The sequence below is a fragment of the Podarcis liolepis genome (genome assembly GCF_965112155.1).
Source record: "Podarcis liolepis genome assembly, chromosome: 4".
Classification (NCBI taxonomy): domain Eukaryota; kingdom Metazoa; phylum Chordata; class Lepidosauria; order Squamata; family Lacertidae; genus Podarcis; species Podarcis liolepis.
Window position 1 is genome coordinate 24613175 of NC_139558.1, and position 27388 is coordinate 24640562.

General features: G+C 42.7%; 1 protein-coding gene across 3 annotated transcripts in view; it reads right to left on the reverse strand.

Annotated features, from left to right (window-relative positions):
* FGF14 (fibroblast growth factor 14) overlaps positions 1–27388 on the reverse strand; it is a 295007-nt gene that overhangs the window by 118501 nt on the left and 149118 nt on the right. For 2 of the 3 annotated variants that reach the window (XM_083501380.1, XM_083501379.1), the window contains exon 2: positions 17426–17465. The exons of the other annotated variant lie outside the window; for it this stretch is intronic. Coding sequence is in view for 1 of the 2 variants with exons in the window: in XM_083501379.1 (XP_083357505.1) it covers positions 17426–17465 (40 nt within the window). In the remaining variant the exon portion in view is untranslated. The remainder of the gene's footprint in view (positions 1–17425; positions 17466–27388) is intronic. 3 annotated transcript variants of the gene reach the window in all.

Genomic DNA, 27388 nt, shown 5'->3' on the forward strand with positions numbered 1-27388 from the left:
AGCACCATGTGAGTGACAAAATTGATGCTAATCCTACCCCACCCTCTGGTTCTGGCTTTCTAAAAAACGGAACTGACAGAAATCATTCATAGTAAAGAAATCAGCTTCATAGCTGAGCTGAGTATAACCTTCAAATCTAAGGTTTCTCACTGTTCTTCCCCAGTCCAATTCACTTCTGGTACGGAAGACATAGCACCAGCGACATTGGGGGTTGAGCTCACATTTTGTTGTAAAAATTAGGTTTCTCAACCACATTCTGGAATGTGAACAGACCATTAGGGTGGTCATGTGTCCAACAGGGAAGAGTCTCCTATATGAGTCAACAATGCAATGCAGCCTGGGGGGCGGGGAGCTAATGCAATTCTAGGCTGTATCATGTCCAAATCAAGGGAAGTAATAGTACTACCCTTTTCTGCCTTGGTCAGAACATACCTGAAGTACTGTGTCCAGTTGTGGGCACCACAGTTTAAGAAAGATATTGACAAGATGGAATGTGTCCAAGGAAGTTGACCAAGATGATAAAAGGTCTGGAAACCAAGTCTTATGAGGAACACTTCAGGTGTTGGGTATCCTTTGCATGGAAAAGAGGTGATATGATATCTGAAGTATCTGAAGGGCTGTCACATGGAAGGTGGAGCAAGCTTATTTTCTGCTGGTCCCAAGTGCAAGACCCAAACCAATGGATTCAAATTACAAGAAAAGAGATTCTGGCTAAACATTAGGAAGAACTTTCTGACGGAAAGAGCTGCTCAACAGCGGAACAGATTGCCTTGAAAAGTGGTGCACTTTCTTGGAGGTTTGCAAACAGAGGTTGGGTGGCTATCTGTAAGAAATTCTTAGGCTGTGATCCCTGCATTGCAAGTGGTTGAGCTAAAATTCTTTGATTCTGTGGTTCTATTTTGGAGGGCTGTCAGAGGACAGTCTTCTATTTTGAAGGTCTCCTCTATCTGAAGGGCAGTCTGATCCAAGTCCAGTTTAAATATAAGTGACTGTAAGAATGGAGAGCAACAGCCTTGAAGTTCCCCATCATCATCTAGAACACCTGGCCTGCAGACTAAGCAAGTATGCAGCTCACTATCTCTGTCTCCTTTTTTTGGGTGATGATTTCCCTCCTCCCTTTTTTTTGGCAATGGTTAAGTGCCCACACTAGACAACAGAAGCACCAACAATGCAGCTGTCCTTTCTCTCATGTTGTTTAGCTCACAGGTAATTGTGTTTAAAGATGATGCCGTAAGTAACTCTTTCTCCAATGCCCTTTCCAAAACTGTCATCCAGGCTAAGAGCTTATCTGCTTTCCTGAGCGGCCAGTCTTGACAACATGTTATGAAAGGATTAGCCTTCCTGTTTAATGTCAACTCTTTTTATGAAACCAGACCAAAGAACAGTAGGCTGACATTCATATTATTGTTATTTGGAGAGAAAAACAAAGAAAAACTGTACTGCAAAACAAAAGCAATGTGCTAAAAAAAAAAAAGCAAAATAATAACAATAAATTCCTTAATCAGTTGCTTAAAATCTTTTACATATATATATATATATATATATATATATATATATATATATGCAGGTTTTGGTGTCTTCGGGTGTCTTCCCGTGTAAGAGTTGGGGTGTCTATTTCGGATTTCTAGTTTCTCGTAGGTTCTTGTCAGCTGGAAGGTTTCCTCCCCGTAGAGGTGAGATATTTGCTTTCGTAGATTTTCACGGGTACAGGAATGCAGGTTTTGGTGTCTTCGGGTGTCTTCCCGTGTAAGACACCCCAACTCTTACACGGGAAGACACCCGAAGACACCAAAACCTGCATTCCTGTACCCGTGAAAATCTACGAAAGCATATATATATATATATAATGGAGAGAGGTTGGCTGAGCAATTTGCTGCACAAGTTACCCTTAACTCATCTATTTTTTATAACCTAATTATGCAAATCAAGCAATGCCCCAAACAGTCTGGAAGGCAGAAGTGAACAAATGCTCTGTATAACCATCCTTGAAAAATATTGTTGTGTACAAAAGACTCACTTCTCCAGTCTTTAGGGATTAGATACCAGATAAAGAATGTGTCCTCCACTACTGAAACCCCTTGGGGGAGGAGAAGCCAGGCAGTTTGAAATCATAAAAATCAAAGCATTTTATCTTCTCGCTTTGCTGCTACTGCAGTTATTTTCTAATAACTAATTCCAAGTGTTTTTCAAATGCCAGAATAGGCCACACCATTCTAAAATAGCCCCCTCATCTCTGTATGGAGTTTCTGCGTCAAATGAAATTTGAAACATTTTAAAATTCTTTTTCAAGTAGACGCTGCCAGGCCATTAGAAAAAATCAGGCTGCACTTCTATATCGATTTAGGATTGAGTTGCATTGAGACCAATACAACTTACTTCTGAGTATGCAGGTAGACAAGTATACACTATTAGGCTACAATCTTAGCACCTCAGTGTTGATGACTGGAGAGCAGGGGTAAGAGGCAAGAGTAATTTCTTCCTTGCAGACCTCTGGTAGTGAGCCAAAACTCCTGGGTTCTGGGTCCCAGGGAGCCCCTGAGGGGCCTGTTCCAGTAGTGCTAGGATAGAGCTGGCATAGCAAAATAATAAAACTCCCTGCCCCCCTTCCACCCTGTCCAGCAGGATCCACCAGGGCTGCGGATACAGCAGAGGAGCTGCTTCTCCATGTCTTCCCAGCCCTCCTTAAGGTTGCTGTGCTACTCAGATATATATGTTGTAGTAGTTAGTTGGAGATAACAACATGAAATAATGCTGAAGAATGGGGTGGGGGAGAAAATCAGTAAGTTAACATTTGCTGCTGCCTACTGAACACAGCAGGGGACACGATCAGAAGGTCGGTGGTTCGAATCCCCGTGACGGGGTCAGCTCCCGTTGCTCAGTCCCAGCTCCTGCAAACCTAGCAGTTCGAAAGCATGTCAAAGTTGCAAGTAGATAAATAGGTACCGCTCTGGCGGGAAGGTAAATGGTGTTTCCGTGAGCTCCTCTGGTTCGCCAGAAGCGGCTTAGTAATGCTGGCCACATGACCACATGAGCTGTACGCCGGCTCCCTTGGCCAGTAAAGCGAGATGAGCGCCACAACCTCAGAGTTGATGTAACAAAGCTCAAGGCCACCATTGTTGACTGTTTATGGACAACCTTCCTGAAAGAGACAGAGCAGTAATGTGTAGCCAAGGCTGGCCATACCATTCCTGCTCACCTTGTCTGTGTTCCCCAGCAGCACTGAAAGGAGGCTGAAGGGAGGCAAAACCAAGCTTGGAGCATCATGGACTCTCCCCTCTTGCTCTGCAGCAAGACATAATGCCCTGCAAAAAGAACCTGACTGGAGCGCTAAATAGAAGTTCATTCAAATTAATGCCACCCTTCACTGCCCATTGGGCCTCATGAGCTTCCTTGGGATTTCTCTCTGTAGCAGAGATCTAATATGGGAGAGATTGCACTCGACGCAACTTGAACTAAATCTTGTTTGTGAGGACAAGCTGGAATTGATCTTGATACTTGAGGGACACTATATACCTCAGGGTTGGGGAAGCATTTTTCTGTTGAGGGTCTTGCTGCAGTTGTAAATAAATGAATAAAATAATAATGATAATGATAATGATAATTTATACCCCAGCCACTCTGGGCAGCTCCCAACAGAATATTAAAAACATGATAAAACATCTAACATTAAAAACTTCCCTAAACAGGGCTGCCTTCAGATGTCTTCTAGAAGTTGGCTAGTTGTTTATTTCCTTGACATCTGATGGGAGGGTGTTCCACAAAGCGGGCGCCACTACCGAGAAGGCTCTCTGCCTGGTTCCCTGTAACCTCACTTACCATAGTGAGGGAACCGCCAGGAGGCCCCTCGGCGCTGGACCTCAGTGTCCAGGCAGAACAATGGGGGTAGAGACGCTCCTTCAGGTATACTGGGCTGTGGCCACTTAGGGCCTGAAAGGTCAGTACCAACACTTTGAATTGTGCTCATAAACGTGCTGGGAACCAATGTAGGTATTTCAGGACCGGTGTTATATGGTCTTGGTGGCCACCCCCGGTCACCAGTCTAGCAGAATGGGGCAGAAGTCAGTGGTGGGCAGAGCCAGAACTCCCTTTGCCTCCCTCCACCTCATGTGTTCTCCTCTTTGCCACCTATGCAAAGTTAGACTGATGGCTGCAGGTTCCCCAATCATGATATACAGTGGTACCTTGGGTTACAGATGCTTCAGGTTACAGACACTTCAGGTTACAGACTCCACTAACCCAGAAATAGTACCTCGGGTTAAGAACTTTGCTTCAGGATGAGAACAGAAATTGTGCTCCATCGGCTCAGCAGCAGCAGGAGGCCCCATTAGCTAAAGTGGTGCTTCAGGTTAAGAACAGTTTCAGGTTAAGAACGGACCTCCAGAATGAATTAAGTTCTTAACCCGAGGTACCACTGTAAAGCAGGAGTGAACTACCATTTTTAACCTGAGACACATTCCCTTCTGGGCAACACTCCAGTGGCAATATGCCTCTGGCAGGACAAAGTAGGCTAGTTTCTACATGCACACACGCACACATGCCTGAGGTTCCCCATTTCTGATATAGAGAGTCCTGATATGGCAGGTAGTATCAGAAGGTTTAAAAATGGCAGATTTAACAAGGTAGTGATGCATCTAACATAGACAGCAACTAACATCTTTTCAACTTTGTTAGTTGCAGTCTATGTTAATTGCGTTCCTCTTGCCAATTCAGTTCAATAATACCCCAATGCAGTGAGCCAAGTCATTATATGTCAGCTGTGCCATAAGTTGCTTTTAAACATTGTATCTAAGCCAGTCTCGCCATGTAATCACCATCTTCTTCCTGGAGGGTTGACAGTTCACAGTGGAATGCATTGATTAATGGAAGCAATAAAAGTTAATTAAGAGGGCAAGCAAAACCAAAATGTAGGGCCTTAGTAGAAAAGATGACAGCTTTGGACAAGCTGTTTGTTGGGATCAGAAGTAGTAGTCATATTGCACTGAGTTTGAATTCCACTGTGAAAGCAAAGGTCAAAGGAGAACCCTGCTTAACTCTAGAGAATTACCGTGATTTTGCTTATGGGGCTTCCATCTCTACTTCACTTTGATTTCCTTTACTTGTACATGCACTTTCCCACAAAGTCATTGCTTTTCATTTCTACAGCACCTTTGAACGTGCAGAGCAATTTACAATTCTAATTTTGTGAATCACCTGCTCTCAGAAGACCTTGTGAGGGAGGTTGAGTAGTTAGTCAGTAAATGTAATAGCCGAACAGAGACCTGCACCCACCAAGCCTATCAAAATCAACCTCAGCATACTATCCACTGCACCACACTGGTCTCGAGTCACCATGTTACCTGATGTCTTTGCAAGAAACTGCTCCTATTTGAATAAACCCTAAAAACTCTGGAATGCCTACTTCCAAAGGGACAGACTCAAAACAATAACAAAAACAATATTCTTCATAATTATTACTGAGTATTTCACATACTAAAAATGACTGTCTGTGCATTAATATCATAAATTTGTAAGGCTGCAGGAAATTGGCTTGGTTCTATGAATGTTTCCAACAAAAGTTGTGTTGAGCAGGGGCGTGGAACCCATAGTTCATCTCCCATCTTCCCTAACTACTGCTGATGCTGGCTGAGGGGCTGATGAGGGTGAGAGTTCATTTGGAAGGCCACAAGGTTCCTATCTCTATTTTGGAGAGTACAAAATAAATAATCAGTTAAGAGGCTATGTGGGAATGGCATCAAAGTTTGTCATGTTTAGGAACTTGCCAAGGTCCAGAACCTGTCAGATGACCCGCCTCTGACCGAAGACACTAGACCCATCTCCTATTTCTTAACAGAAGAAGTGCCTCTTCACATTAAAAAAAGTAGGAATGCATGAATCACACTCTGTTGCCTGTGCAATGAGGAAGACAACAGCTTGAAGGAAACTCACAGACCTGATAAATCCTATTGACCTCAATGCCCATGCAGTGATTCAGATCAGGGCCAGTGCAATGCATTTTGCTGCCTGAGGTGAAGGGTGTTACTTTCTCCTGCGTCCATATACAGAAAATGACTGGAATACCAGCAGCTGAAACACCTCAGCCCTGGCACCGGGACAGTGTCTTCCACTACACCTGAGGATGGCAGGTTAGCTCAGAAGGCACAGGGCAAGCTGTGTGCAGCAAACCACTCTTGTCTTGTAGCATTCCCCACACCCCTCAGCATCTGCCACATGAGGTGACTGTCTTGCTCTGTCTAATGTTAGGGCCGGCTCTGAATCAGACTGCAAGCTTTCACTTCCACTGGGTGGTTCTATCCCTGTTTAATGCTTTTTTTTGCATACATTGCTATAGATAAAATGAGTGCTATTATGGACAGCAGCTGTAATCTGCTGGTCCTAAATGCTATGCATATTCAAACATGACTGGTGTTGACATGCTTCTAAGTTTTCAGTGGATATAATTGAATTTCATGTGCTGAAGTGGCAGTCATTCCTCTTGTGTGAGCGATAAGGTCCTTGGAGTGTCCCTGCCTATATTTTTTATCTATTTTCCTGTTACCTTAGTTCACAATTCTGACATGTTAAAAAAAAAAAAAGGAAGGAAGGAGTACAAAAGTCTAGGAGCCTGATCACTGGTAAACAACATACGTGAGTTGGCAATTCATAGCGGGAAGATAAAACCCTTCATAAAAATTCATATTTTAAATATGCCTGTATTAATGAGCCATTGACAAAATGGTTTGCTGTACGCCTCAGCAGCCAATTATCTGCTGCATTAGATAATTGAGGTCTACAGGTTAATTCAAGCAGACAACACTTATCAAGACTCCATCTATCTCCAGACTGTCACTTTAGCCATACAAATGAATTGAGCATTTCTCAAAACTGGAGATGGAATGCTGGGTCAGATCAGGGCAGGCTTATGGCATGGAAGGTGGAACAGGAAAGAGGTGGAATAGGCATTGCTCTCTGCCCTGTAAAGTTTTCTGCCTCTGGCCCATATAGCAATAAAATCAAGACCTTCCACCTAAGTTTACGAATGTATGAAGCTGCCTTTTACCGAGTCAGACATTTGGTCCATCTACCCCCTGTAGTGTTGTCTACAGTGTGGTGAAGTGGTTAAGAGCGGTAGTCTCGTAATCTGGGGAACCGGGTTCGCGTCTCCGCTCCTCCACATGCAGCTGCTGGGTGACCTTGGGCCAGTCACACTTCTCTGAAGTCTCTCAGCCCCACTCACCTCACAGAGTGTTTGTTGTGGGGGAGGAAGGGAAAGGAGAATGTGAGCCACTTTGAGACTCCTTAAAGGGAGTGAAAGGCAGGATAATATCAAATCCAAACTCTCCTTCTTCTTCTTTGACTGGCAACAGCTCTCCAAGATCCTGGGAAGTATGTTAGCACTGCTAAGCATAGCAAAAGCCATAGGCCCTGCGGACTGAATCTAGGAAATCAGTACAAAACACGAACTTTAACACTCAATTATAGCCCCCATCAACTTGGCAGCAGAGGGTACCTGTAAGTCAGGCATGTCCAAAGTCTGTTTCGGGGGCTAATCCGGCCCACTGGTCGATCTAATCCGGCCCCTGTGGCAGTATATGTCCTGGGGTTAAATCCTTTAAAAAGCTCAATGTCTTCAATCCTAAAAATGTTCACTTCATCAAATCTGGCCCTCTTTGAAAAAAGTTTGGGCACCCCTGCTGTAAGTTGACTTGGAGTGGTTTGTGCACTGTGCAGACAGAGGGCTACCCCCAATCCTGTTGCCCTCAATATGTTTTGGACTAAAATTCCCATCAGTTCCAACTGGGATACACAGTCCAAAACATCTGAAGGGCAACAGGTTGGGAAAGTTTGGTCTAGAAGCTAACATCCCTTAAGGATGCTGCTCAGAACGACAATCTAGGAGCACTTCCTTCTTCAGTAATAACTGTTGCTGCTGATGTTTTGGGTTCGGATGCTCGCATGATGCCACTACTTGCAGCTCAGGTCTGATAAGCTTCCATTAGTGTTTTGGGGATGGTCTTTACCACATGAACAGAGCACACTCCTTACAAACTTTGTTTACGGAAAGTTCAATCCCAGGTAAAGGTAAAGGGACCCCTGACCATTAGGTCCAGTCGTGACCGACTCTGGGGTTGTGGCGCTCATCTCGCTTTATTGGCCGAGGGAGCCAGTGTACAGCTTCCGGGTCATGTGGCCAGCATGACTAAGCCGCTTCTGGCGAACCAGAACAGCGCACTGAAACGCCATTTACCTTCCCGCCGGAGCGGTACCTATTTATCTACTTGCACTTTGATGTACTTTCAAACTGCTAGGTTGGCAGGAGCAGGGACCGAGCAACAGGAGCTCACCCCGTTGCGGGGATTCGAACCGCTGACCTTCTGATCAACAAGTCCTAGGCTCTGTGGTTTAACCCACAGTGCCACCCACGTCCATTATATACAACCCCAGGTATCCCCTGTTAAAAGTCTGGGGAAAGACTTCTGTCTGAGACCTTGGAAAGCTACTGCCAATCAGGGCAGATCAACACAGGATGAGATGGAGCAGTGGCCTGACCCTTTACAAATCTGTTTCATATGTTCAATATAAATTACACAACATTAATAAAGAGGGCTAAATGAAAACATGTCTAATTTGCAACATCTAAACTATTGAGGCTAAACAATCTTTTCTGAAATGAAAACAAGAGAGTCATTCGGCACCTAATGAATTTATTGTGGCATGAACCTTGGTGAATTTAGGTCTACTTCATCAGATGCAACTGAAAGAACTCCAATTATTTTAAGATGATTCATTCTTTAATGAAACATTCAAAATTATTTCAGGCAAGGTAATAACCCTGTGTATAGTCAAAGGCAATAAGCACTGATTGAACCAAGTTTCCTAAGCATGAAGCTCAAATAATTCATGATTTCCTAGGGCCTGAAAATTCCTATAATTTCATTAGACAATTCCTTATCAATTTATTGAGTGAACAGTTGACTGGACATCCTAATCCTATCAACAAATGAGAGTTTTTGATGGGAACAGTGCCTCTGTTTTACGCGGGGGAGGGAGGGGGAGAGTGCAGATGGAAAACAAAAGAAATGGTCTGTCAAGCAGAGTTAGAGTTAATCCAATTCTCTCCCCTCTAACTTGATTTTCATTTATTTTCTTCCAGAATTAATAAGGAAAGGCTATTTGGCTCAAAATGTGAACAGCTCACATCGTTTGTGTTGTCAGACTCCCCGCAAGGGTGACACGCATTGAGGGTTGACATCAAAATGTGCTACGCAAAGAGTACACTCAGAAGCTAACTATGGGATCTGGCAAAACAGCACAACAACATGTCAGTTGGAGCGTGCTTAGCTATTCCCCAACTGCAAGAATGATACCCGCAGAGACACAGCATCTCAGCCCACTAGGATCCAAACAAGAGAAAAAATACATAGTAATTCATTTTAGTGTCTGCTGGAGAAAGGTAGTTCAACCTCCATAGGAAAATTGCCAGGTAGTTTGTTCCCAACAATAACAACAATCTACACCTTTTCTGTAATGCATTCCTCAGTTTCATTAGGGCTGGTGGCAATGGGGGCAATTTTTCCAATCACTTTTATCAGCATTGCCCTCTTTTCAACAATTTTTCCAGGACTGGTGTGACCTAGAAATTGCCCTCGTTCTATATCAGGTTTACTTGGCCCCAGTGATGCAAGCACGTAGCCAAATCCGACTGTATCTGCTGTCGCGGTGTCACTATACGCGATATATGATTCTATTCCAACAGGAGGACCATCAAATCCAAAACAAACCTGCCTGTACATTAAGGTCATCCTCAGAGGCCCTCCTTCATGTGTCTCAATAATTTCAAGTGAGGTAGGTGGTGAATCGAGAGCAAGTCTCCTCAGTTGCATTGCCTGGTCCATTGCCAGTTTATTTATTTATTTATTTCCCCAGGCTTTTAAGCCACAACGGGAACAGTTTTAATTGCCACTGTTTTAGCTGCTCCTTTTGTTATTTATTGTAATTCTGTAACTGGGTTGTCATTTCTGTTTTGCGTTCATTGCGTAAACCACCCTGGAAATGTTTACTTCAGATTCATATTTTGAGGACAAGCCTAGTAGCAATAAATTGCAAGAAATTTCATGCAGGGAAGAGAGTGGACTGATGGACTAGTGACAGAAGACTCCAGTCCTCCTCTGCACTCAACACTGAAAACAAACAGAGTGTCAGAAATATTGGGTATCTGAAGAAGTGTGCATGCACACAAGATCTCATACCAATAACAAACTTAGTTGGTCTCTAAGGTGCTACTGGAAGGAATTTTTTCCCCCCCAACTACAGCAGACCAACACGGCTACCTACCTGTAACTAGAAATGGTGGGTTAATTTCCTGACTTCATTTGATTTAGCGGTAATCCCCACCCCACCACGGAATGAATATTCAATGTTTTAATACTCAAAACTCAGCTTAGGGAGGAAAACCTATCTACAACTGGCTCACATACAAATTGAATTGCTTCCTTCAGAAATTTTTACAAAATATGCTGGATAAAAACCAAAACTTCATATTAGAATGAAATATGATTCACTATGTATATATTCATGAAATATGCATATGTTGAAATGCTGTCATTGGAAATGCTTGTGTTTATTCAAATCATGTAGCTATTTCCTACACACTATTAATTTCAACTAAAATAGTAAGAAGCGAAACTTCTGCTTCCACAAGAAAACATATTCTGCCTCTCGCTTTCCTCCCCACTCAGTAGATGGAAAGCAAGTATTTAATAGCTTTAGAGAGAGAAAGACGTAAAACCTTGAACATCATTTAAAAAAACAAACAACATTTCACCATTTTAAAAATGACAGCTGATAGAACTGGTAATACAAAGGCAGACAGTCCTTTGAGACAGTCTCTGTGAAAAGGTGTGGAGAGGTGTTGCAGCATAAATTGCTTCGTCCCCACTACCAAAGAGTGTCACCCAAATCCTTTCTCACAGTAACTGCACTCTCACTATGACACATACCAGTCTAGATGCTGCGAGATGAATTGCAGCAAAGTAGGTCAGGTTCCAAAAATGAGGATTAAAATGTGGCTTAAGCCAGTGACCTGAAGTGCATGATGTTTCATTTTAGACAAGAAAAAAGAAAAACACAAACACATTATTAAAAAATAATAATAAAGGAGAGAAAAAAATAGACCAAGCATTGCCCATGGTCATCAAGAATATTAAACATTGGTTGGAAAAGAAAAGCAGAAAGTTGGAGGTATAGGAGTGTGAATTGGTCTGCTTGAACCTCAAACATCATCATGCCCTTTTAAAGTCGTGTACTACTTTTCTACATTATTGCACTTAAGGTGGTTAACAATCCATGGAAATGACGAAACAGAAATCGTGCTCCCTGGTGACCCAGGTTTGCAGTGAAACAAAGTCCCCCCTCCACCTATTTTAGCAGAGCCCCAACTTCAGGACTCCAAAGCACTAAATCACTTAACGCCCTTGTAAAGTCAGGTGAGGGATGTGGGTGGCACTATGGGTTAAACCACAGAGCCTAGGGCTTGCCGATCAGAAGGTCAGCAGTTTGAATCCCTGCGATGGGGTGAGCTCCTGTTGCTCAGTCCCTGCTCCTGCCAACCTAGCAGTTTGAAAGCATGTCAAAGTGCAAGTAGATAAATAGGTACCACTCTGGCGGAAAGGTAAACGGCGTTTCCGTGCGCTGCTCTGGTTCATCAGAAGTGGCTTAGTCATGCTAGCCACATGACCCGGAAGCTGTACGGTGGCTCTCTCGGCCAATAAAGCGAGATGAGCGCCACAACCCCAGAGTTGGCCACAACTGGACCTAATGGTCAGGGGTCCCTTTACCCTTTACCTTTAATGTCAGGTGATTGACAGGTGGGCAGACTTGCCCACAGGCCAGATTTGGCCTGTGAGGCAAATCCTAATAAGGATCTAGAATATGGAGCAAAAAAGCTTCTTTTTCCTTGCTGTAAACAATTCAAAATATCACTCATCAAGAAAAACTAAATTCTGGAATCGATTTCGCATGTAGTATTACAAGATAGGTGGGTGGAATTCTTCTATGCTCCTGGGAGGATACGCTGTGACATTTTGTGCAGCTTATACTTGTCCTGTCTATCATTCTATTATCCATATTTTGGCCTGAACTTGTAATAATGTTACTGTAGGATTTAGTAACCATATGTTCCATCTACACTGCTTTACTCCTGGGGGTTCTTCCGCTTTACTCTTGGGAAGTGTGGATACTTTGAGATGGTCCAGTTCTCTACACCATTTATACATTCACAAATCCCAAAATAATCTCTGTTCACAATGGAGAAGCTGAGAGTATCCCTGACTCTTCAGATAACCCTCAAATATTGTTTTGAACAAGAACAAAAAAAACCGCCCCCGCAAACCTCACAGACAGCATGGGTCCTCAGTCCTCCATAAAAACAATCCTTCAGTCATCTTCAACCTCATATAAATTAGCATTATAGTTCCTTATGGAACCTTCCAATGTCTTACACTTAGGTCAGAAACAAGCCTGTAGATAGTATGGCCTACCATTCAGAGGGCAGACCACCGCTCATACACTGCCAAGTGCTTGAGAATGCTCCCCCCTGCAGTTCCAGGCAAGCAGCATAGCATGCTTGCTGAGCTCTCAATTAGCCCTACTGCACATGGCTGGTAGGCTGCATTCTCATGGTGGGACACAAGTTGTGGTGTTGTGATCTTGGCTGAAAAAGTAGCACCTTAAAAATGAGGAACGCCAAGGCAGTATATTCAAAAAGATACATACACTGGTAAACTGATGATGGATCTGACGTGCAGTATCAATGCTATGTAATACACCAGTACTTTTTATTATATATAAGTTTAAAGATCAAAAATAAGGAAAAACCAAAATTGTTACAGAAGGTAGGATCGTGCTTAACCAAGATTTTAAATGAAGCAAAGCAAAAGCCAACTATTCCCCCTCTCCCTTCCCTTCCCCATCAAACCCCTGGAAGCTATGCAGGTTTGTTAATATCCTTGAACCATCACAGATCAACCACCACAGACAGAGCTTTCAAATTACTGCAAACTCATGCTTTTTGACTGGGTTCACACAATCCCAAACATGTTGAGTACTCAAGTGATGAGTACTCAAATCTTATATATGGTTGTGTGAATTCACTAATTCAGTATACATGCAAGAACAGTCTAGAAGGGGCAGGATGGGACGGGACATTTCTCCTCTAACCCAGCCCAGTTCATTGATGGCAGCAAGTGAGTTCAGCTTCTTCCTGTCTATATGGTGGGCTGTCCCCATCTGTCAACATGGATTGTTCCAGTGTTACCAGCTGAGATATGAAAGTCAGGAGTTAAATGGCACCTTAATCCTAAGTTATGGGCACAACAACAGAATGTCTAGGCGATATGTATATATATAAAGAATACAAAGCTAAAAATGAATGAACAGCAGCTAAAATATTATGTTCATTTTTCACATGGTTTAGTCCTTCCCCTGCCCACCCCGCTAATATTCTTAAAAGGGTCTCTTCCCCAGTCTTCAGAGAATAGCTGGAAGTGGGGAGGCAGAAAAAGGTCCTCCTTTTCTTCTAGTCTGAAGTTTTGATCTGAAATCTTAGGCGCAGTACTGCACCAAGACCTCAGAAACTGCTCACACTAATGAAATTCCCGGTCGCAAAATGCGCCTAGAACAGTGGGAGTTTCGAACGCTGGATTGTCCAGCAACACACATAGGTGAAATCAACTGTAGTTGATTTCATAATTAAAATGATGAAATCAGTGCTTATGTGTGTTGAATCCTACATTCCTAGAAGGTATTCAGGCACTCAGTCCCTCATGTACAGACAGGACAGTGTAGAGGCATGTGTGCCTTTGCTCCCATCCAAGAGCTAGGCTGGATTGGGGAAAATCTGGCCCAAGCAGAGGACAAAATTGCATTAAATTGTGAAGTTGTGCAACATTTTTGTATGTGAACAGCACCCATATAGACCCCCAGTTATTTCTGCTTTTTAGGGGCATTTATTTCATCTTGTTGTAATGATAGGAATGTCTAAAATCCACCCCTTTATTTTCTTGGATACCTCTGCCCTCCCACATGCTGGTAATGCATGTGCAGGAGCAGATATAGAGTTCATTCCATGCAGAACCGTCACACATTGCATGCATATTACCCATGGCTGCTTTTATTCCATATTGTATTCTTCATTCAAAAGCAAAGATAGCAATATAAGGCAGATTCGAATCCTGCATAAGCCTCCACTCTCTGCTTTCCCTCTGAAGTTGTGTAGTCTCAAAGCTGCTGCCCGACTGGAATTCATCTGCAACCAGGCATATGTGTGTTTTGCATCAGAAACAGAAGATAATGCATATTTGCACAACACATCCTTAGCAGAGCATAGTCAGGTTCTGCCAGTGGCAGTGGTGAGTAGCTGCCTTTCCCTGCTGAAAGACAGCTCTCCCAGCACCAGAATGTCCACTGCATTGCCATCTAGTTCATTCTTAGAAGTTAATTGTCAGAGGCCAACACAGCCAGTATTGCTACACACCACGAATGAATACAAGGAAAAACAGAGCTTCTCTTTCGACATGGATAGAGGGCAGAAGGCATGAATGATTTGCATTAAAAACATCGTGAGATTATAGATCCAGTTTTAATAAATGCAGCATGTATTTATAGGAAATTTGAACATAATACACATTGAGATGTTGAGCCTCCCATTACCATAGAAACACTGTTCGTATCCTTGAATACGTATTCAGTGTGTGCAAGGTTGAAACCACCATCTGCCACTGGAACTTTGGTTGCTTGAGCAGAAATTCTGCTGAGAAATAAAAATAACTGCAATAGGCTTATTTTCGAAGAGGGGTAAACATCTGCAGCTCCGCTTAGAGTCAGTAGGCACTAAACATGGTCAGCTCCCATGGAAACGACAGATTTTAAAGGTCAGCCTTTTAAGCACTGATAAACCCTTTGGGTTAAATCATTCCTGTGCACTGATTATCAAAAGTATAAAATTGTTGATAGTTTCAGAAAGCGCTTGGCTTCAGTTGCTTTTCATTAAGAGACTCATACATGTGACATTTTAAAATAGAATTTTCATTTCTGTTCAACTTCCAAGGTTTTTTTTTTAAATCAGTCCAAAAGAACCTTAAAGGCCATAATAAAATTGTTGTTTTTAATTTGCAGAAATGACCACCAGCAAGGACTGCTGGTCTATGGTTTCACTCTTAGCAAATATGTCAAAATTAGTGGGATTCACCTTGATATAATTCCGCTAAGACTATTATTTTAAAAAAGCAATGTGTTGTTTTTTGCCTCGACTCCTTAGCAAGCATAGGTATATGCATTTTTCAAGACTATACTTCTCTACATAGTAAAATGATCGGTGTGTGTGTGTGTATTGTAATGCAGTAAATGGAGAACAAAAGTAATTAACTCATTCCTTAATTCTACTGGAAAGAAATATGGCTGTAAAAGTATTACGCCTTAATTAGCCAAGGATAATCAAATGCATTACTTATCCTGCAGAATGATTATGTTATTAAAATAAATTTGGGGCAAAGGTTGCCAGGCCTCATGGCAGGAATACTTTGGAATCCTCAAGGAACGTCTCCAAGGGAGCCAGAAAAACGTTCTGTGGAATGATGATTGCAACTAATGAAGTGGCAAATGTTTTAGTACTGGAAAAAAATGAACTCACTTAAATTAATAGAAAAGTAAGCCTTCACACAGTACCTTTAATACATCGTTTTCGGTACGTGGAGCTTTCAATGCAGTATGTCAAAGGGGGGGGGGACGGGACCAAAAATTCACCACAGCAGAGGAAACACTAGATATAAAATACATTAACACTACTAGCAAGACCTGATTGAATTTGCTGTGTCCCAAACAGTTATAAAAGGACAGGGGTGGCACTGTGGGTTAAACCACAGAGCCTAGGACTTGCTGATCAGAAGGTCGGCGGTTCAAATCCCTGCGACGGGGTGAGCTCCCGTTGCTCGGTCTCAGCTCCTGCCAGCCTAGCAGTTCAAAAGCACATCAAAGGCAATTAGATAAATAGGTACTGCTCTGGCGGGAAGGTGAACGGCGTTTCCGTGCGCTGCTCTGGTTCGCCAGAAGCGGCTTAGTCATGCTGGCCACATGACCTGCTCCCTTGCTGTATGCCTGCTCCCTCGGCCAATAAAGCGAGATGAGCGCCACAACCCCAGAGTCGGTCATGACTGGACCTAATGGTCAGGGGTTCCTTTACCTTTAAACAGTTAAAAATAGAAACAATGCCCTTTTATACCCAACAGCCAGATACCAGAAAAACCTGCTACTTTTTCATATTTTATTTTATTTATGAATTTATATACTACTGTTATCTTCCAAGGAGCTCAAGATAGGGAAGATGGTTCTCCTCCTCCCCATTTCATCCTCACAACAACCTTGTGAGGTGGGTTAGGCTAAAAGAGGGCGACTGGCCCAAGGTCACCCAGCTTATTGGCTGAGTGCATATTCAAACCCCAGTTTCCCTGGTCACAGTTCAACACTATCCACTATTTATTTTATATTTGTTTTCATAAGGCAGAGCCTCAACAAAGCATGCGATTATGACAGCGGTACTCTTAGATTTCAGAAACCGAGATTTGAACTTAAGCCTCTGGGTCCCTGCCTGACGTTTTCATGGTTTTTTTCATGAATTGGGCTGCCTGTTCAGAACCACAAGTCGAAAGCAAGTAGCAGCGTGCGCTTGGATGGATGGCATTTCCCACAAATGCTTCAATGCTTTACAGTTACCAGACGATAGGTGGTATCAACGAAGGAAAACAGAAGGTGCATGCCCCCCCACCCCCGGCAATAGGAGAGTGAGGTATTTGCAAATATTCTGTAAACTTAAAGAAATTACAATGTAATATTGCCACCGAAACCAGAGACCCTATCGCTAGGGTTATGTGCACAAATTGGGGGGGGGGGGATGCTACTCAGTACTTTATGAATAACTTGCTACTTACAGTACAAATTTCAGTGAAAATGTTTCGGAAAAGGAAAAGAGTCACAGTGGATTATCGGTTAAGAACCTATTAAGATTATGCATTTTAAAAGTCTATGGGAAATGTTATTGTATTTATTTATAATATTTACTATTGGATCGCTGGAGGTCACACACACACACACACACACACAGATATATATATATATCTATGTACACACACACATATCTGGAATAACATAAAATCCACATGGAGCAGTGTCAAATATTGCACAGAAAAATGAAAGTGTATATGGATTTTTCCTTCCCGTTTTGTTTTGGAATTTAGCCCCATTTCAGATGTTATTTGTGATAACATTTCTGTGTATTTAGTTTTATGGAAGTAAAATCGTGAATAATGACCGTATTCAACACACTGTTATGATGCTAAAGAAAAAAATAAGAGGGATGAAAGAAGAAAAAAAATCAATAAAATAAAGAATTACATACCACTATTTGTGTTTGCTGTAGTCCTTCTCCTTCTTCCATCCTACAAAACAAGATTCCATATAGCAAGCGTTATAGCTCTACTTACTAGGAAGTGAGCGGCAAAAAAGACTAGCTTATAGGAGGAACAAATATATTTGTAGCAATGCTTCATCCTTCCTTTCCACTCTTGATCACTGAAAAACAAAGCACCTGATTTCTGGTTGCAACCATTGCCAGTATATAATTCTAATTATATGTATAAATAATTATAATTATATGTTGAAAATTCATGATTAAGAGGAAAAGAGCCAAGTAAGGAGAGGAAAGAGAAAGAACTACAGCAAATAATTATGACTTTTGGTATTGCATTAGAAGCTAGGAAGTTGCCTTATACCAAGTCAGATCAATGGTCCATGTTCCTCAGTACGGCCTACACTGACTTCAGGTGCCCTCCAGGCCCAGGCCAACCTAGAGATACCAGGGACTGAACCTGGGATCTGTCCTACATGAAGTGCAGATGCCCTACCACAGAGGCACCGGCTTCTGGGGCCCAAGAACTTTCAACCCCCTGAATATTTTTGGAGTGATGGCCAGCTGCCCAATGTCCAAAAAGCACAGTAGAGGAGAAGGAAGGCTGCAGCAGCCTTCCGCCAATGGCGGTGCCAGGACGTAGTGAAGGGGCCACCGCTGGCGACACGTGACCACCACGTATGGCTCAGCCCCAGAAATGCATGATGCCAGGACAGCAATGTCATGTGTACACCATTGCCCCCCACATCGTCCTCACAAACTGGCACCTCTGCCCTGAGCTAAGGCCCTTTCTCACTTGGGTCCATTTCTCACATACCACATGGTCCATGGTGGGACAAACAGAAACAAGAAGACTGGCTGCCTTCAAGAAACATCAATATAAAGCTATGACAGTGATATACCTGGTCAGGGTTAGGGAATCTCAGGCTTGGGGGTCACTTATGGCCCTCCAGGCCTTTCTCTCTGGCCATTTTGACTCTCCACAGGCTACACTCCCTCCCTTGTCCCACAGCCTCTCTACTCAGGCCATAACCATCGGCAGCCCTACTTCACAACTTATCTGAGTGTTTTGGCCTGGCTGGAATTTGTCCTTGAACTCTGATGATGCCTTTTGCATGTCTCTATGGAGGAAAGGGAGGGATAGGTGAGTGAGTGTGCATAGAAACCAGCCTACTGTACCAGGTAAGATTTTCTTTTATGTAAGCAGAGAGGCAGGAAGAAAACTTCAATGGGAGCTGTTTCGTTTCTTTTTTGCTTTGCACAATGTAGACCCAGTGGGCCCCATCCGGTTCATCCTAATCCCACAGTTGCAATCCTGACAGGGAGGCACGTACAGTGGTACCTCAGATTAAGTACTTAATTCATTCCGGAGGTCCGTACTTAACCTGAAACTGTTCTTAACCTGAAGCACCACTTTAGCTAATGGGGCCTCGTGATGCTGCCACGCCGCTGGAGCACGATTTCTGTTCTCAACCTGAAGCAAAGTTCTTAACCTGAAGCACTATTTCTGGGTTAGCGGAGTATGTAACCTGAAGCATATGTAACCTGAAGCGTATGTAACCTGAGGTACCACTGTACTGGGAATTTGTGGGTGGGTGAGTGAAGTCCTGCATTTAGAGCAGGCTTCCTCAGCTTCGGCCCTCCAGATGTTTTGAGACTACAGTTCTCATCATCCCTGACCACTGGTCCTGTTAGCTAGGGATCATGGGAGTTGTAGGCCAAAAACATCTGGAGGGCAGAGGTTGAGGAAGCCTGATTTAGAGACACAGCTATGTAGCCAATATTAGCATGCAGAAAGGGCACTGAGGGGCTGTTGGCTCTTGTGGACTCCATCTCTGAGGTTAGAGAATGAGGTTCACCGCTAAAGGCCCTCTCATGGTGGTGACAAAAAGCTCCATGACCAACACTCTCCGACTGTTGAAAACGAATGGGAGGGAGAAAGTTTTACGTCTGCTGGAGATGAAAGGGGCAACTGCCAATCTCTGTGTAGGACAGGGGTGCCGACTAGTCATTGAGGGGGTGTGGTCATGTAATGCTGCCCAGTGGGGGCAGGACATGCAGAGGATGATCTCCACGCTTGCTTGTCCCAGCCCCAGCCCCCGTATGGCTCCTGGGCTGCCAGGTAGAGGCCAGGGCGCATGGAGGGCCCCCGGAGGTGGGGGAATGGCCCCCCTCAGTATTGGGGGAGCTGAAGCCCCCTCTATCTGGCACCACGGGTGTGGGATGTGAGTCTAGTAGGAAGTAGTAGTTCCTCTGCCACAGGTTCTTCCTCCCACCCGCCTCCCTAGGACTGTTCTGACAATGACCTTACTAAGAGCTTAAAATGTTGTCTTCTTGAGTTTAATGTCTACCTCATAGATGAAGTCCATTGTGGAGTTAAGTGCTGACAGTGTTGCCTGTGGGATCAAATGAAATCACTCTTACTTTTGGGGTGGTAGCTTCCCTCATGCTCCAGCCTGGTAGATAGATAAGTGGGAAGGCAAAGGCTCAAATCGAAAGCGACAGAATTGGCAGCAGAGCAAAGAACCCTGACAGTGAGAAGAAATTGGTTCTTAGGAGCAATATCTTTTGTCTCCTCCTTTGCAATTAGGGTTAAAAGGCTTGCTGAGTGGAATGCTGCTTTGTGACAAAGGGAAAGATACAGGATTTACAGCACAATCCTGTAAAGGTTTACTCAAAAGTGGGGCTGAGCACAGTGGGGCTTCTTCCCTAGTAGGTGTGTTTAGGACGGCAGTCTTAGTAGAGTGAAGGGGAAGCAGTGCTCCTTGCCCCCCTCATATGCTGCTGGGCTCTACCTATTGACCAGGCTATGGTTTTCCCAGTAGTGGTGTATGGAAGTGAGAGCTGGACCATAAAGAAGGCTGATCGTCAAAGAATTGATGCTTTTGAATTATGGTGTTGGAGGAGACTCTTGAGAGTCCCATGGACTGCAAGAAGATCAAACCTCTCCCTTTTGAAGGAAATCAGCCCTGAGTGCTCACTGGAAGGACAGATCGTGAAGTTGAGGCTCCAATTTTGGCCACCTCATGAGAAGAGAAGACACCCTGGAAAAGACCCTGATGTTGGGAAAGATGGAGGGCACAAGGAGAAGGGGACGACAGAGGGCGAGAAGATTGGCCAGTGTTCTCGAAGCTACCAGCATGAGTCTGACCAAACTGCGGGAGGCAGTGGAAGACAGGAGTGCCTAGTGTGCTCTAGTCCATGGGGTCACGAAGAGTCAGACACGACTAGACGACTAAACAACAACAGTTGAGTGTAATGGAAGTTGCAAGTTTAGACATGTCCGGAGGACCACAAGTTCCTTACTCCTGGCCTGGCACTAATGAAATTAGGAAAATAAAATAAATAAATAAAATAAATAAATAAATAAATAAATAAATAACTATAATAAACCACAAACAGTTACAGCAGCCTTTCTCAACCTGTGGGTCCCCAGATGTTGTTGAACTACAACTCCCATCACCCCTAGCTAGCAAGGCCAGAGCTCAGGGATGATGGGAGTTGTAGTCCTACAACATCTGGGGACCCACAGGTTGAGAACCGCTGAGTTACAGGGTCAAGGAAGCAGAATTTGACCCAAACCACCGGTGGGGAGAAGCGAGTGTCATAGTTCTGAAACCACCTAAAATATTGCATATGGAGCACTGGCTGGAAACCAGAGAGATGCAAAACCTCTTGCTCTCACAATGAGAGCTTCCTCCTTTCTCAGAAATGATGAGCCTGCCCTGGGACTTCCTGAGCTGCTCATTTCTGGCCTCTTCCTCCCTCCTTTCTTTCCACCCCTTCCCAGCATCAGCCATTACTGAGCATGCAAACCTTGGCCTCCTCTTCGCTTCCCAGAACTTCTCAGCACTAGTTCTGAGCTGCTGCTGCCCTCCACCTGTTCATCCCTTCCCAGTCCCCATTTCAGATGCCGTTCACACCTGGGCTTATGGTAAAGCGCTCATCAAGAACAAACCATCACTACAACTCATGGATAGTGAGGATAAAGAGCTTAAGCCCAAGTTCATATGATATGATAAGTCAAACTTTGACTTAGTCCAGCACAGCATGGGAGTCAACAAGATGAAGGAGGAACTCCAAGCTCCTCTCTAGAAGCTCAAAAGTTTCCACGGTCCTGGACAGCCGTAATATGGCTTATTGTATCATGAGCACCAAACCATTGCCTCAGTTTAAGGAATCTGTCTTTTATTCGTTGCATTTTTGTGCTGATGTTCTATTTGGTTTTTAAAAATTCTGCCCCACAACTTTGTAAATGATTGTATTAAACACTTTTTCCTTCTTTTGCTTACTTCCCCAGCTAGTTTGCTGTTTTTCCCTTTTCTCTCTAACCGTCCTTACTTTTGTCTTGCTTTATAATTGTGAGCCTAGGGACAAGGACTTTTGTTATTTTGTTTTGGTGCAGGACCCACTAGATATTGTTTTTTCTAAATGAAAGTTGATGAGGAGGATGAGGATTCAAAAAACGATTCTGTATTGTATTATCAGCCTTCTGAGCATCGCCTTCTGCACTCTTGTCTTCTCTTCAAAAGCACTACAGTGGCCTGGATACAGGTGAATTCTGTAGCATCCCAAGTAATAAAGCATCAGTTGCAGACAAATAAGAAGGCAAGGATACTGTTGCCTCTATTGCCATTTCACAATTTCAGCTATTTCTATGTAGCTCTCCCAATATATAATGATGGAAACGCATTGAACATTGCAGCACAGATAACAATGAATGAAAGGCTGTTAAGATTTAAAAGTTTTTCAACACAATCTACTGAGAAGCAAGTTCAATTGACTTATGATTTACTCTCAGGTAAGTCCGTAGAGGATTGCTGTGTTAGGACGTGATATCATAATGGAATGGAGCCTATGTGCAATCCCAAATCTATTTATCTGGTATGCAACTATTAAAACTACTGGGTGGTGTAAGTTCTGGGTTTTCCCGGGCAATAAGGAGTGCACAGTCAACTAGAAATTCCTTGAATCTGTAGGTGTTAGATCAACTGAAGCAGAGTCCATTACACAAGTAGCAAGTAGATAGCAACGCTAACAGAGACATTTTATTGATTAGCATGAAAATGGAAAGTATTTCCCACACCTTGTTTGACACGGCAATAGTGTACACTGACAAGGTCAAAGCAAAGTTGAAGAGGATGTGTTCCACAGCTGGAAGACCAGCTTCACGGCTTGGGCAGTTCAAATATAGCAGGGTGCACCAGTCCTTTGTTAGATCCTCAACATCACACCAAATATTATTATTCATTGATGCTAAACACGCTAACTTGATTGACCAAACAGTTTCTCCTCCCCTAATAAATTCAACACATTCCCGGCATTGACAGTTCTTTATCATGCACCTTTGCCCCAATTCTTAGCCAGACATTCGGAATTTTTGTCATATTAGCTGACCCAAAGTCCCTAGCAAAATCATTGAGGTTCTCTCTTTTTAACATAGGTGTGGCCTTTGGTCATCTCTGGTAACTTCAGTCACAGGGAATGTTTACTGCTCTCTGCCTTTTACTGTAAGATGTCAAGGCCTAACTCATGTCAAGAAGCCTTGACCTCTTGTCCCACTATTGGACAATGCTCAGCAACTAAACAATTATGGGAAACAGACCCAGGTACCAAAATCGAAGAGGCTGACTGGAACAACTTAATGGGGGAAAAAACTTTTAAGATCAGTGTCAACCTGCATAAGAGAGAATTATTTTAAGTTAATTTATAGCTGGCATTTAACACCTTTAAGATTTAGTTGCACGGGTAAAACATATCCACCAATGTGTTGGAGAGGATTAAGGCAGCTCGCATGCTATTCCATATGTGGTACTCATGTGATCTTGTGCAGCCATTCTGGGAAAGAGCATTTTTGGAAATAAGCAATATTACAAATCAGCATGTACAATATAGTCCAAGTCTGGGTTTATTAATATTACTTGAAGATCCACTCGATTTAGTTTATAAGGAACTCGTCACTTTTCTCCTGGTGGTGGCACAACTATTCATAGCACAGAACTGCAAAGGACTTGACACCTACACATCACATGATGGCGACAGAACAAATGGGCTACTGCCTTATCTGAAAAACTGACAAAAAAGGTACGTGACTTGAACAACACAGCTGATGTGGATGATTTTATTGAAATATGATACCCCTTTATAAAATATTTGAATGAATATATTGAAACCCACCAGCTAACAGCAAAACTTGACATATTGGTAGTTTGTTCTGAGTGGAACTGGGAGAACTTAAAGTTCTGTTCATAGTTTGTTGAAAAATCAATAAAAATATTTATACAAATAAAGAAGCCCGGAACTAAATGTTATATCTATCTGCCAACATATACTGCATGGTACTTCAAAAGTCATTTTTTATGCTGTAACAGTATAATTTTATACATAAGAATTACAGAAAAATGAGTAGTTGAACTATATGGCCACACTGAAAGCAACCTCTGTTGTGCTATAAATGAATCACACATGCCTCAATTAACCTTAATGTTAATACATGCTCACTTATATGTTAATGCCTTGTTTTGACTTTTATTGACAATAAAATCGCCACAAAATTTCAAGCAGCTTGCTGAGTAAATAGCGAGATGTTTAAAAAAAATTATAGAACTCTCATTAACTGCTATTTGCACATTGTGCCATCTGTGTGTCTCAGAGGAAGAAGAGGAGAAAGCTACCATCTTTGCTTTGACTTAATTTTCCTTGGCACCTGAGAAACAGCAGATAGATGATGCCAAGCCGGCTCCAAGGATAAGGTTATGCATTATGCCACAGGTGTTAAATATGATAAATCTGTTAACTACATTGAACTAACTGTAGGAGTGCTAGTGCACTGAGTAGCATATCCTGGCATCCCATATGAGGTGTACGGGAGACAGGCTCATCCATGGCACCAAGATGGGCTTGCTAGCTATGCTACACTCATTGGCGTGACCATGTTATGCATTTGCCGCTACCATATAAACATATCTGCCCATTAACTTCATTAACTGCAATCAGTGCTTGAATTATAGGGGGACCAGAGGGAGCCTGGACCCTTTAAATACTGTGGTTAGTCTTGGTGCAAAGAAAAGAATAGGTATATAGAAAGGAGAATTCCCTGGAAGCCAAGATTCAAGTTTTGGGCAAGTATTCTTTGGTGAGAGAAGCCCAGCAGAGATTAAAAAATAAAACAAATTATGCAGCAAAGTAAAGCATGGAAGTACATATAGGCTATTAGATCTCTAAAATATGACCACCTGAGTTCTAAAACTTCCCGCTTCCCCACAGCAAAGGAAAAGACTGCATGTTTAAGTAAGTTAAAAATTGATTTACTTACAAATGCTTCAAAGGTCAAGTTAATGAGTTATTCCATGAATCAGTCAAAAAAGTTGCACACTCAATAAACTTAGTTGTTACAAAGTGGTGAAAGTTCCTATAGGAACTAAAGAGCAGCTTGTGAGAGCCATGTGGCTGGAAGGAGAAGCTCAGAGATACTTCACACACCAAAGTCTACATGTAGACTTGAGGAACAAAGGCTTGATTACTTATTCCCTCCCAATGTGAGCTAAGCCTGGCAGGACAGCTTGTTCTATGGTTTTAACCCCTTCATGCATTTAGTCCAGCATGTTGGATATATGAGGCTGGTTTCCCATAGTTAGACGGTTCCAGAAGGGCCATAATTTAACAAATATGATGGTCATGTCATGTGCAAAAGAGGACATGGCTTCTGCAGCTTTAATAGTTGTGTAGAAGAGAAAATTCAGCAGGTGTAGCCTCATCCTCCTTTTCAATTGGCCATCATATTTCCCCTACAGTTCATGCACTGACTGTAATCCCGAGCTTAAAAGAAACCATTGACTTTTCATTGACGAGTTGTTACAGCCACAGTTGCTAACACCCACACATTTGCAACTCATGTTATAAGGAGCAACAATAGCATGAGGCATAAAATAAAGACACGCCAAATTGCTGAGGTTGCTATAGTAAACAGCAAGCTTACAATGAATATTCATGTGCACATTTATCGCTGTTAATTCCCTCCTACCTCAAACTTCTAAAATCAGCACATTTTGATAAACTGTATTTGAGTACCGCAGTGTGCGCTCACCAAACATCTGCCAGAGGACCTGATAAAGAAATCAGGATTTCACACCTTAAAGGAATAATATAGTAGGTTGCTAATAAATCAGGGATATATTATGGCTTCGCTTTCACCATGGAGTGTCCTTTGTTTCCTGCTTCACCGGCAATCAGACAGCCCTCTAAAATGGGCAACTTGAGTTGAGTCAAAGGACTGCTGACCCCACTAGGTAAATAACAGTGTGAAATAATACCACTTTGCAAGCTCCTTTTAATTCATTGTGGACAGTCTGTGCCAAGTACACACCAGTTGGCATCTATACCTTTAATATAGTTGTCAATAGCTTTATGATTCCACTCCCATGGCCTTGGCCTTGATCCCAAGGTCCAAAAGAGTTTCTTACACTCTGTGGAGCATAGAGAGAACATGGGCCTGCCATGGTTGCAGATTCACATATGCTTGGACATCATATGATTACTCACACCTGTTTCTTTGCAGCAGACTCATATGATTACTCAAGCCAGGTAATTTGCAACAAACTCTGTTTGAAAACACTGTAATCAGAACAATGAGAGATGATGTTTGAGTTCCTTGACCTGTGATGGCTCCTTCACGCATTTAAGCCACCACCTGCCAACCCACATTTATTTTGCAAACAAGAAGCAAAGAAGAGCAGCAATCTTTTGCCTGGGCCACTTCCTAGATACAGTGGTACCTCGGGTTACATACGCTTCAGGTTACAGACTCCGCTAACCCAGAAATAGTACCTCGGGGGTTAAGAACTTTGCTTCAAGATGAGAACAGAAATTGTGCTCCAGCAGCACAGCAGCAGGAGGAGGCCCCATTAGCTAAAGTGGTGCTTCAGGTTAAGAACAGTTTCAGGTTAAGAACAGACCTCTGGAACGAATTAAGTACGTAACCAGAGGTACTACTGTATTTGCTTATTTATTCTGTTTTTAAAACTGCGTGTCATGCCATTGGGATTCCAAGGTAGTTTACAAAAAAGATGATGACGACGACACATATAATATAGACAATAAATGAAAACTTTAAAAGACCTAGCTGCACAACAAAACGTTACAATACAATCTCAGCAGCACACTAGTCCCTGGACTACCTCCAAAAAGTCCTGAAAAAGGGGGTGGGGAAGCTGTATTGTCAGTGCGTTTTTTTAAATATAAATTCCTAAGCAGAATTTCTTTGTTCTGCTACAAACATGGCACACACAAACTACCCACTGCTCCCGATCCCTCGCCTACAGCAGGCAAAATGCAATGTGAATTTTCTGGATATCATTCATGGAAGCATGTGTGCTTATAACGACTCTCCACCCTTTGCATACTCTTCATGAGGCCTTATCTGATGAAGAAACTGTCGTCATCTTATTACAAACAGAGTGAGAAATGATATTCCCGGAGACATTTTGTGAGCTAAATTCATCTCATTAGTTGAGCAAAATTAAGAATTAAGCTGCAGGCTTTCTGGCATGTGGCCGTAAAGCCAATCAAAACAGGAGCTGAAAATCTTTGCCGTTTTCATCGCATTATAATTTTCTGTCTGGTAATGCAGGGCATTAACATTTTACAGTGCTTGGGCAATTTAATATTCATGGCTGGGTACCATTTTCAATTAAATATGCTGTATTGTTTTGCCTTTTTACAGCTCTTTAATTTTTGCAAGCATTAGAACTTTTTGGGGAGTTGATAGAATTTATATTTCCTCTTTACAGCTATTTTAATTGCTACTGCTATTTCTCTCTCTCTCTCCCTCCCTCCCTCCCTCCCAGGTTCTTTGAAACAATATAAAATAAAACTTATAAAAACAGTTAAATGCAAATATTAAAAAAATTACAAGATTATGAAAATCAACAGTATCTAAAAAATAATAATACATGG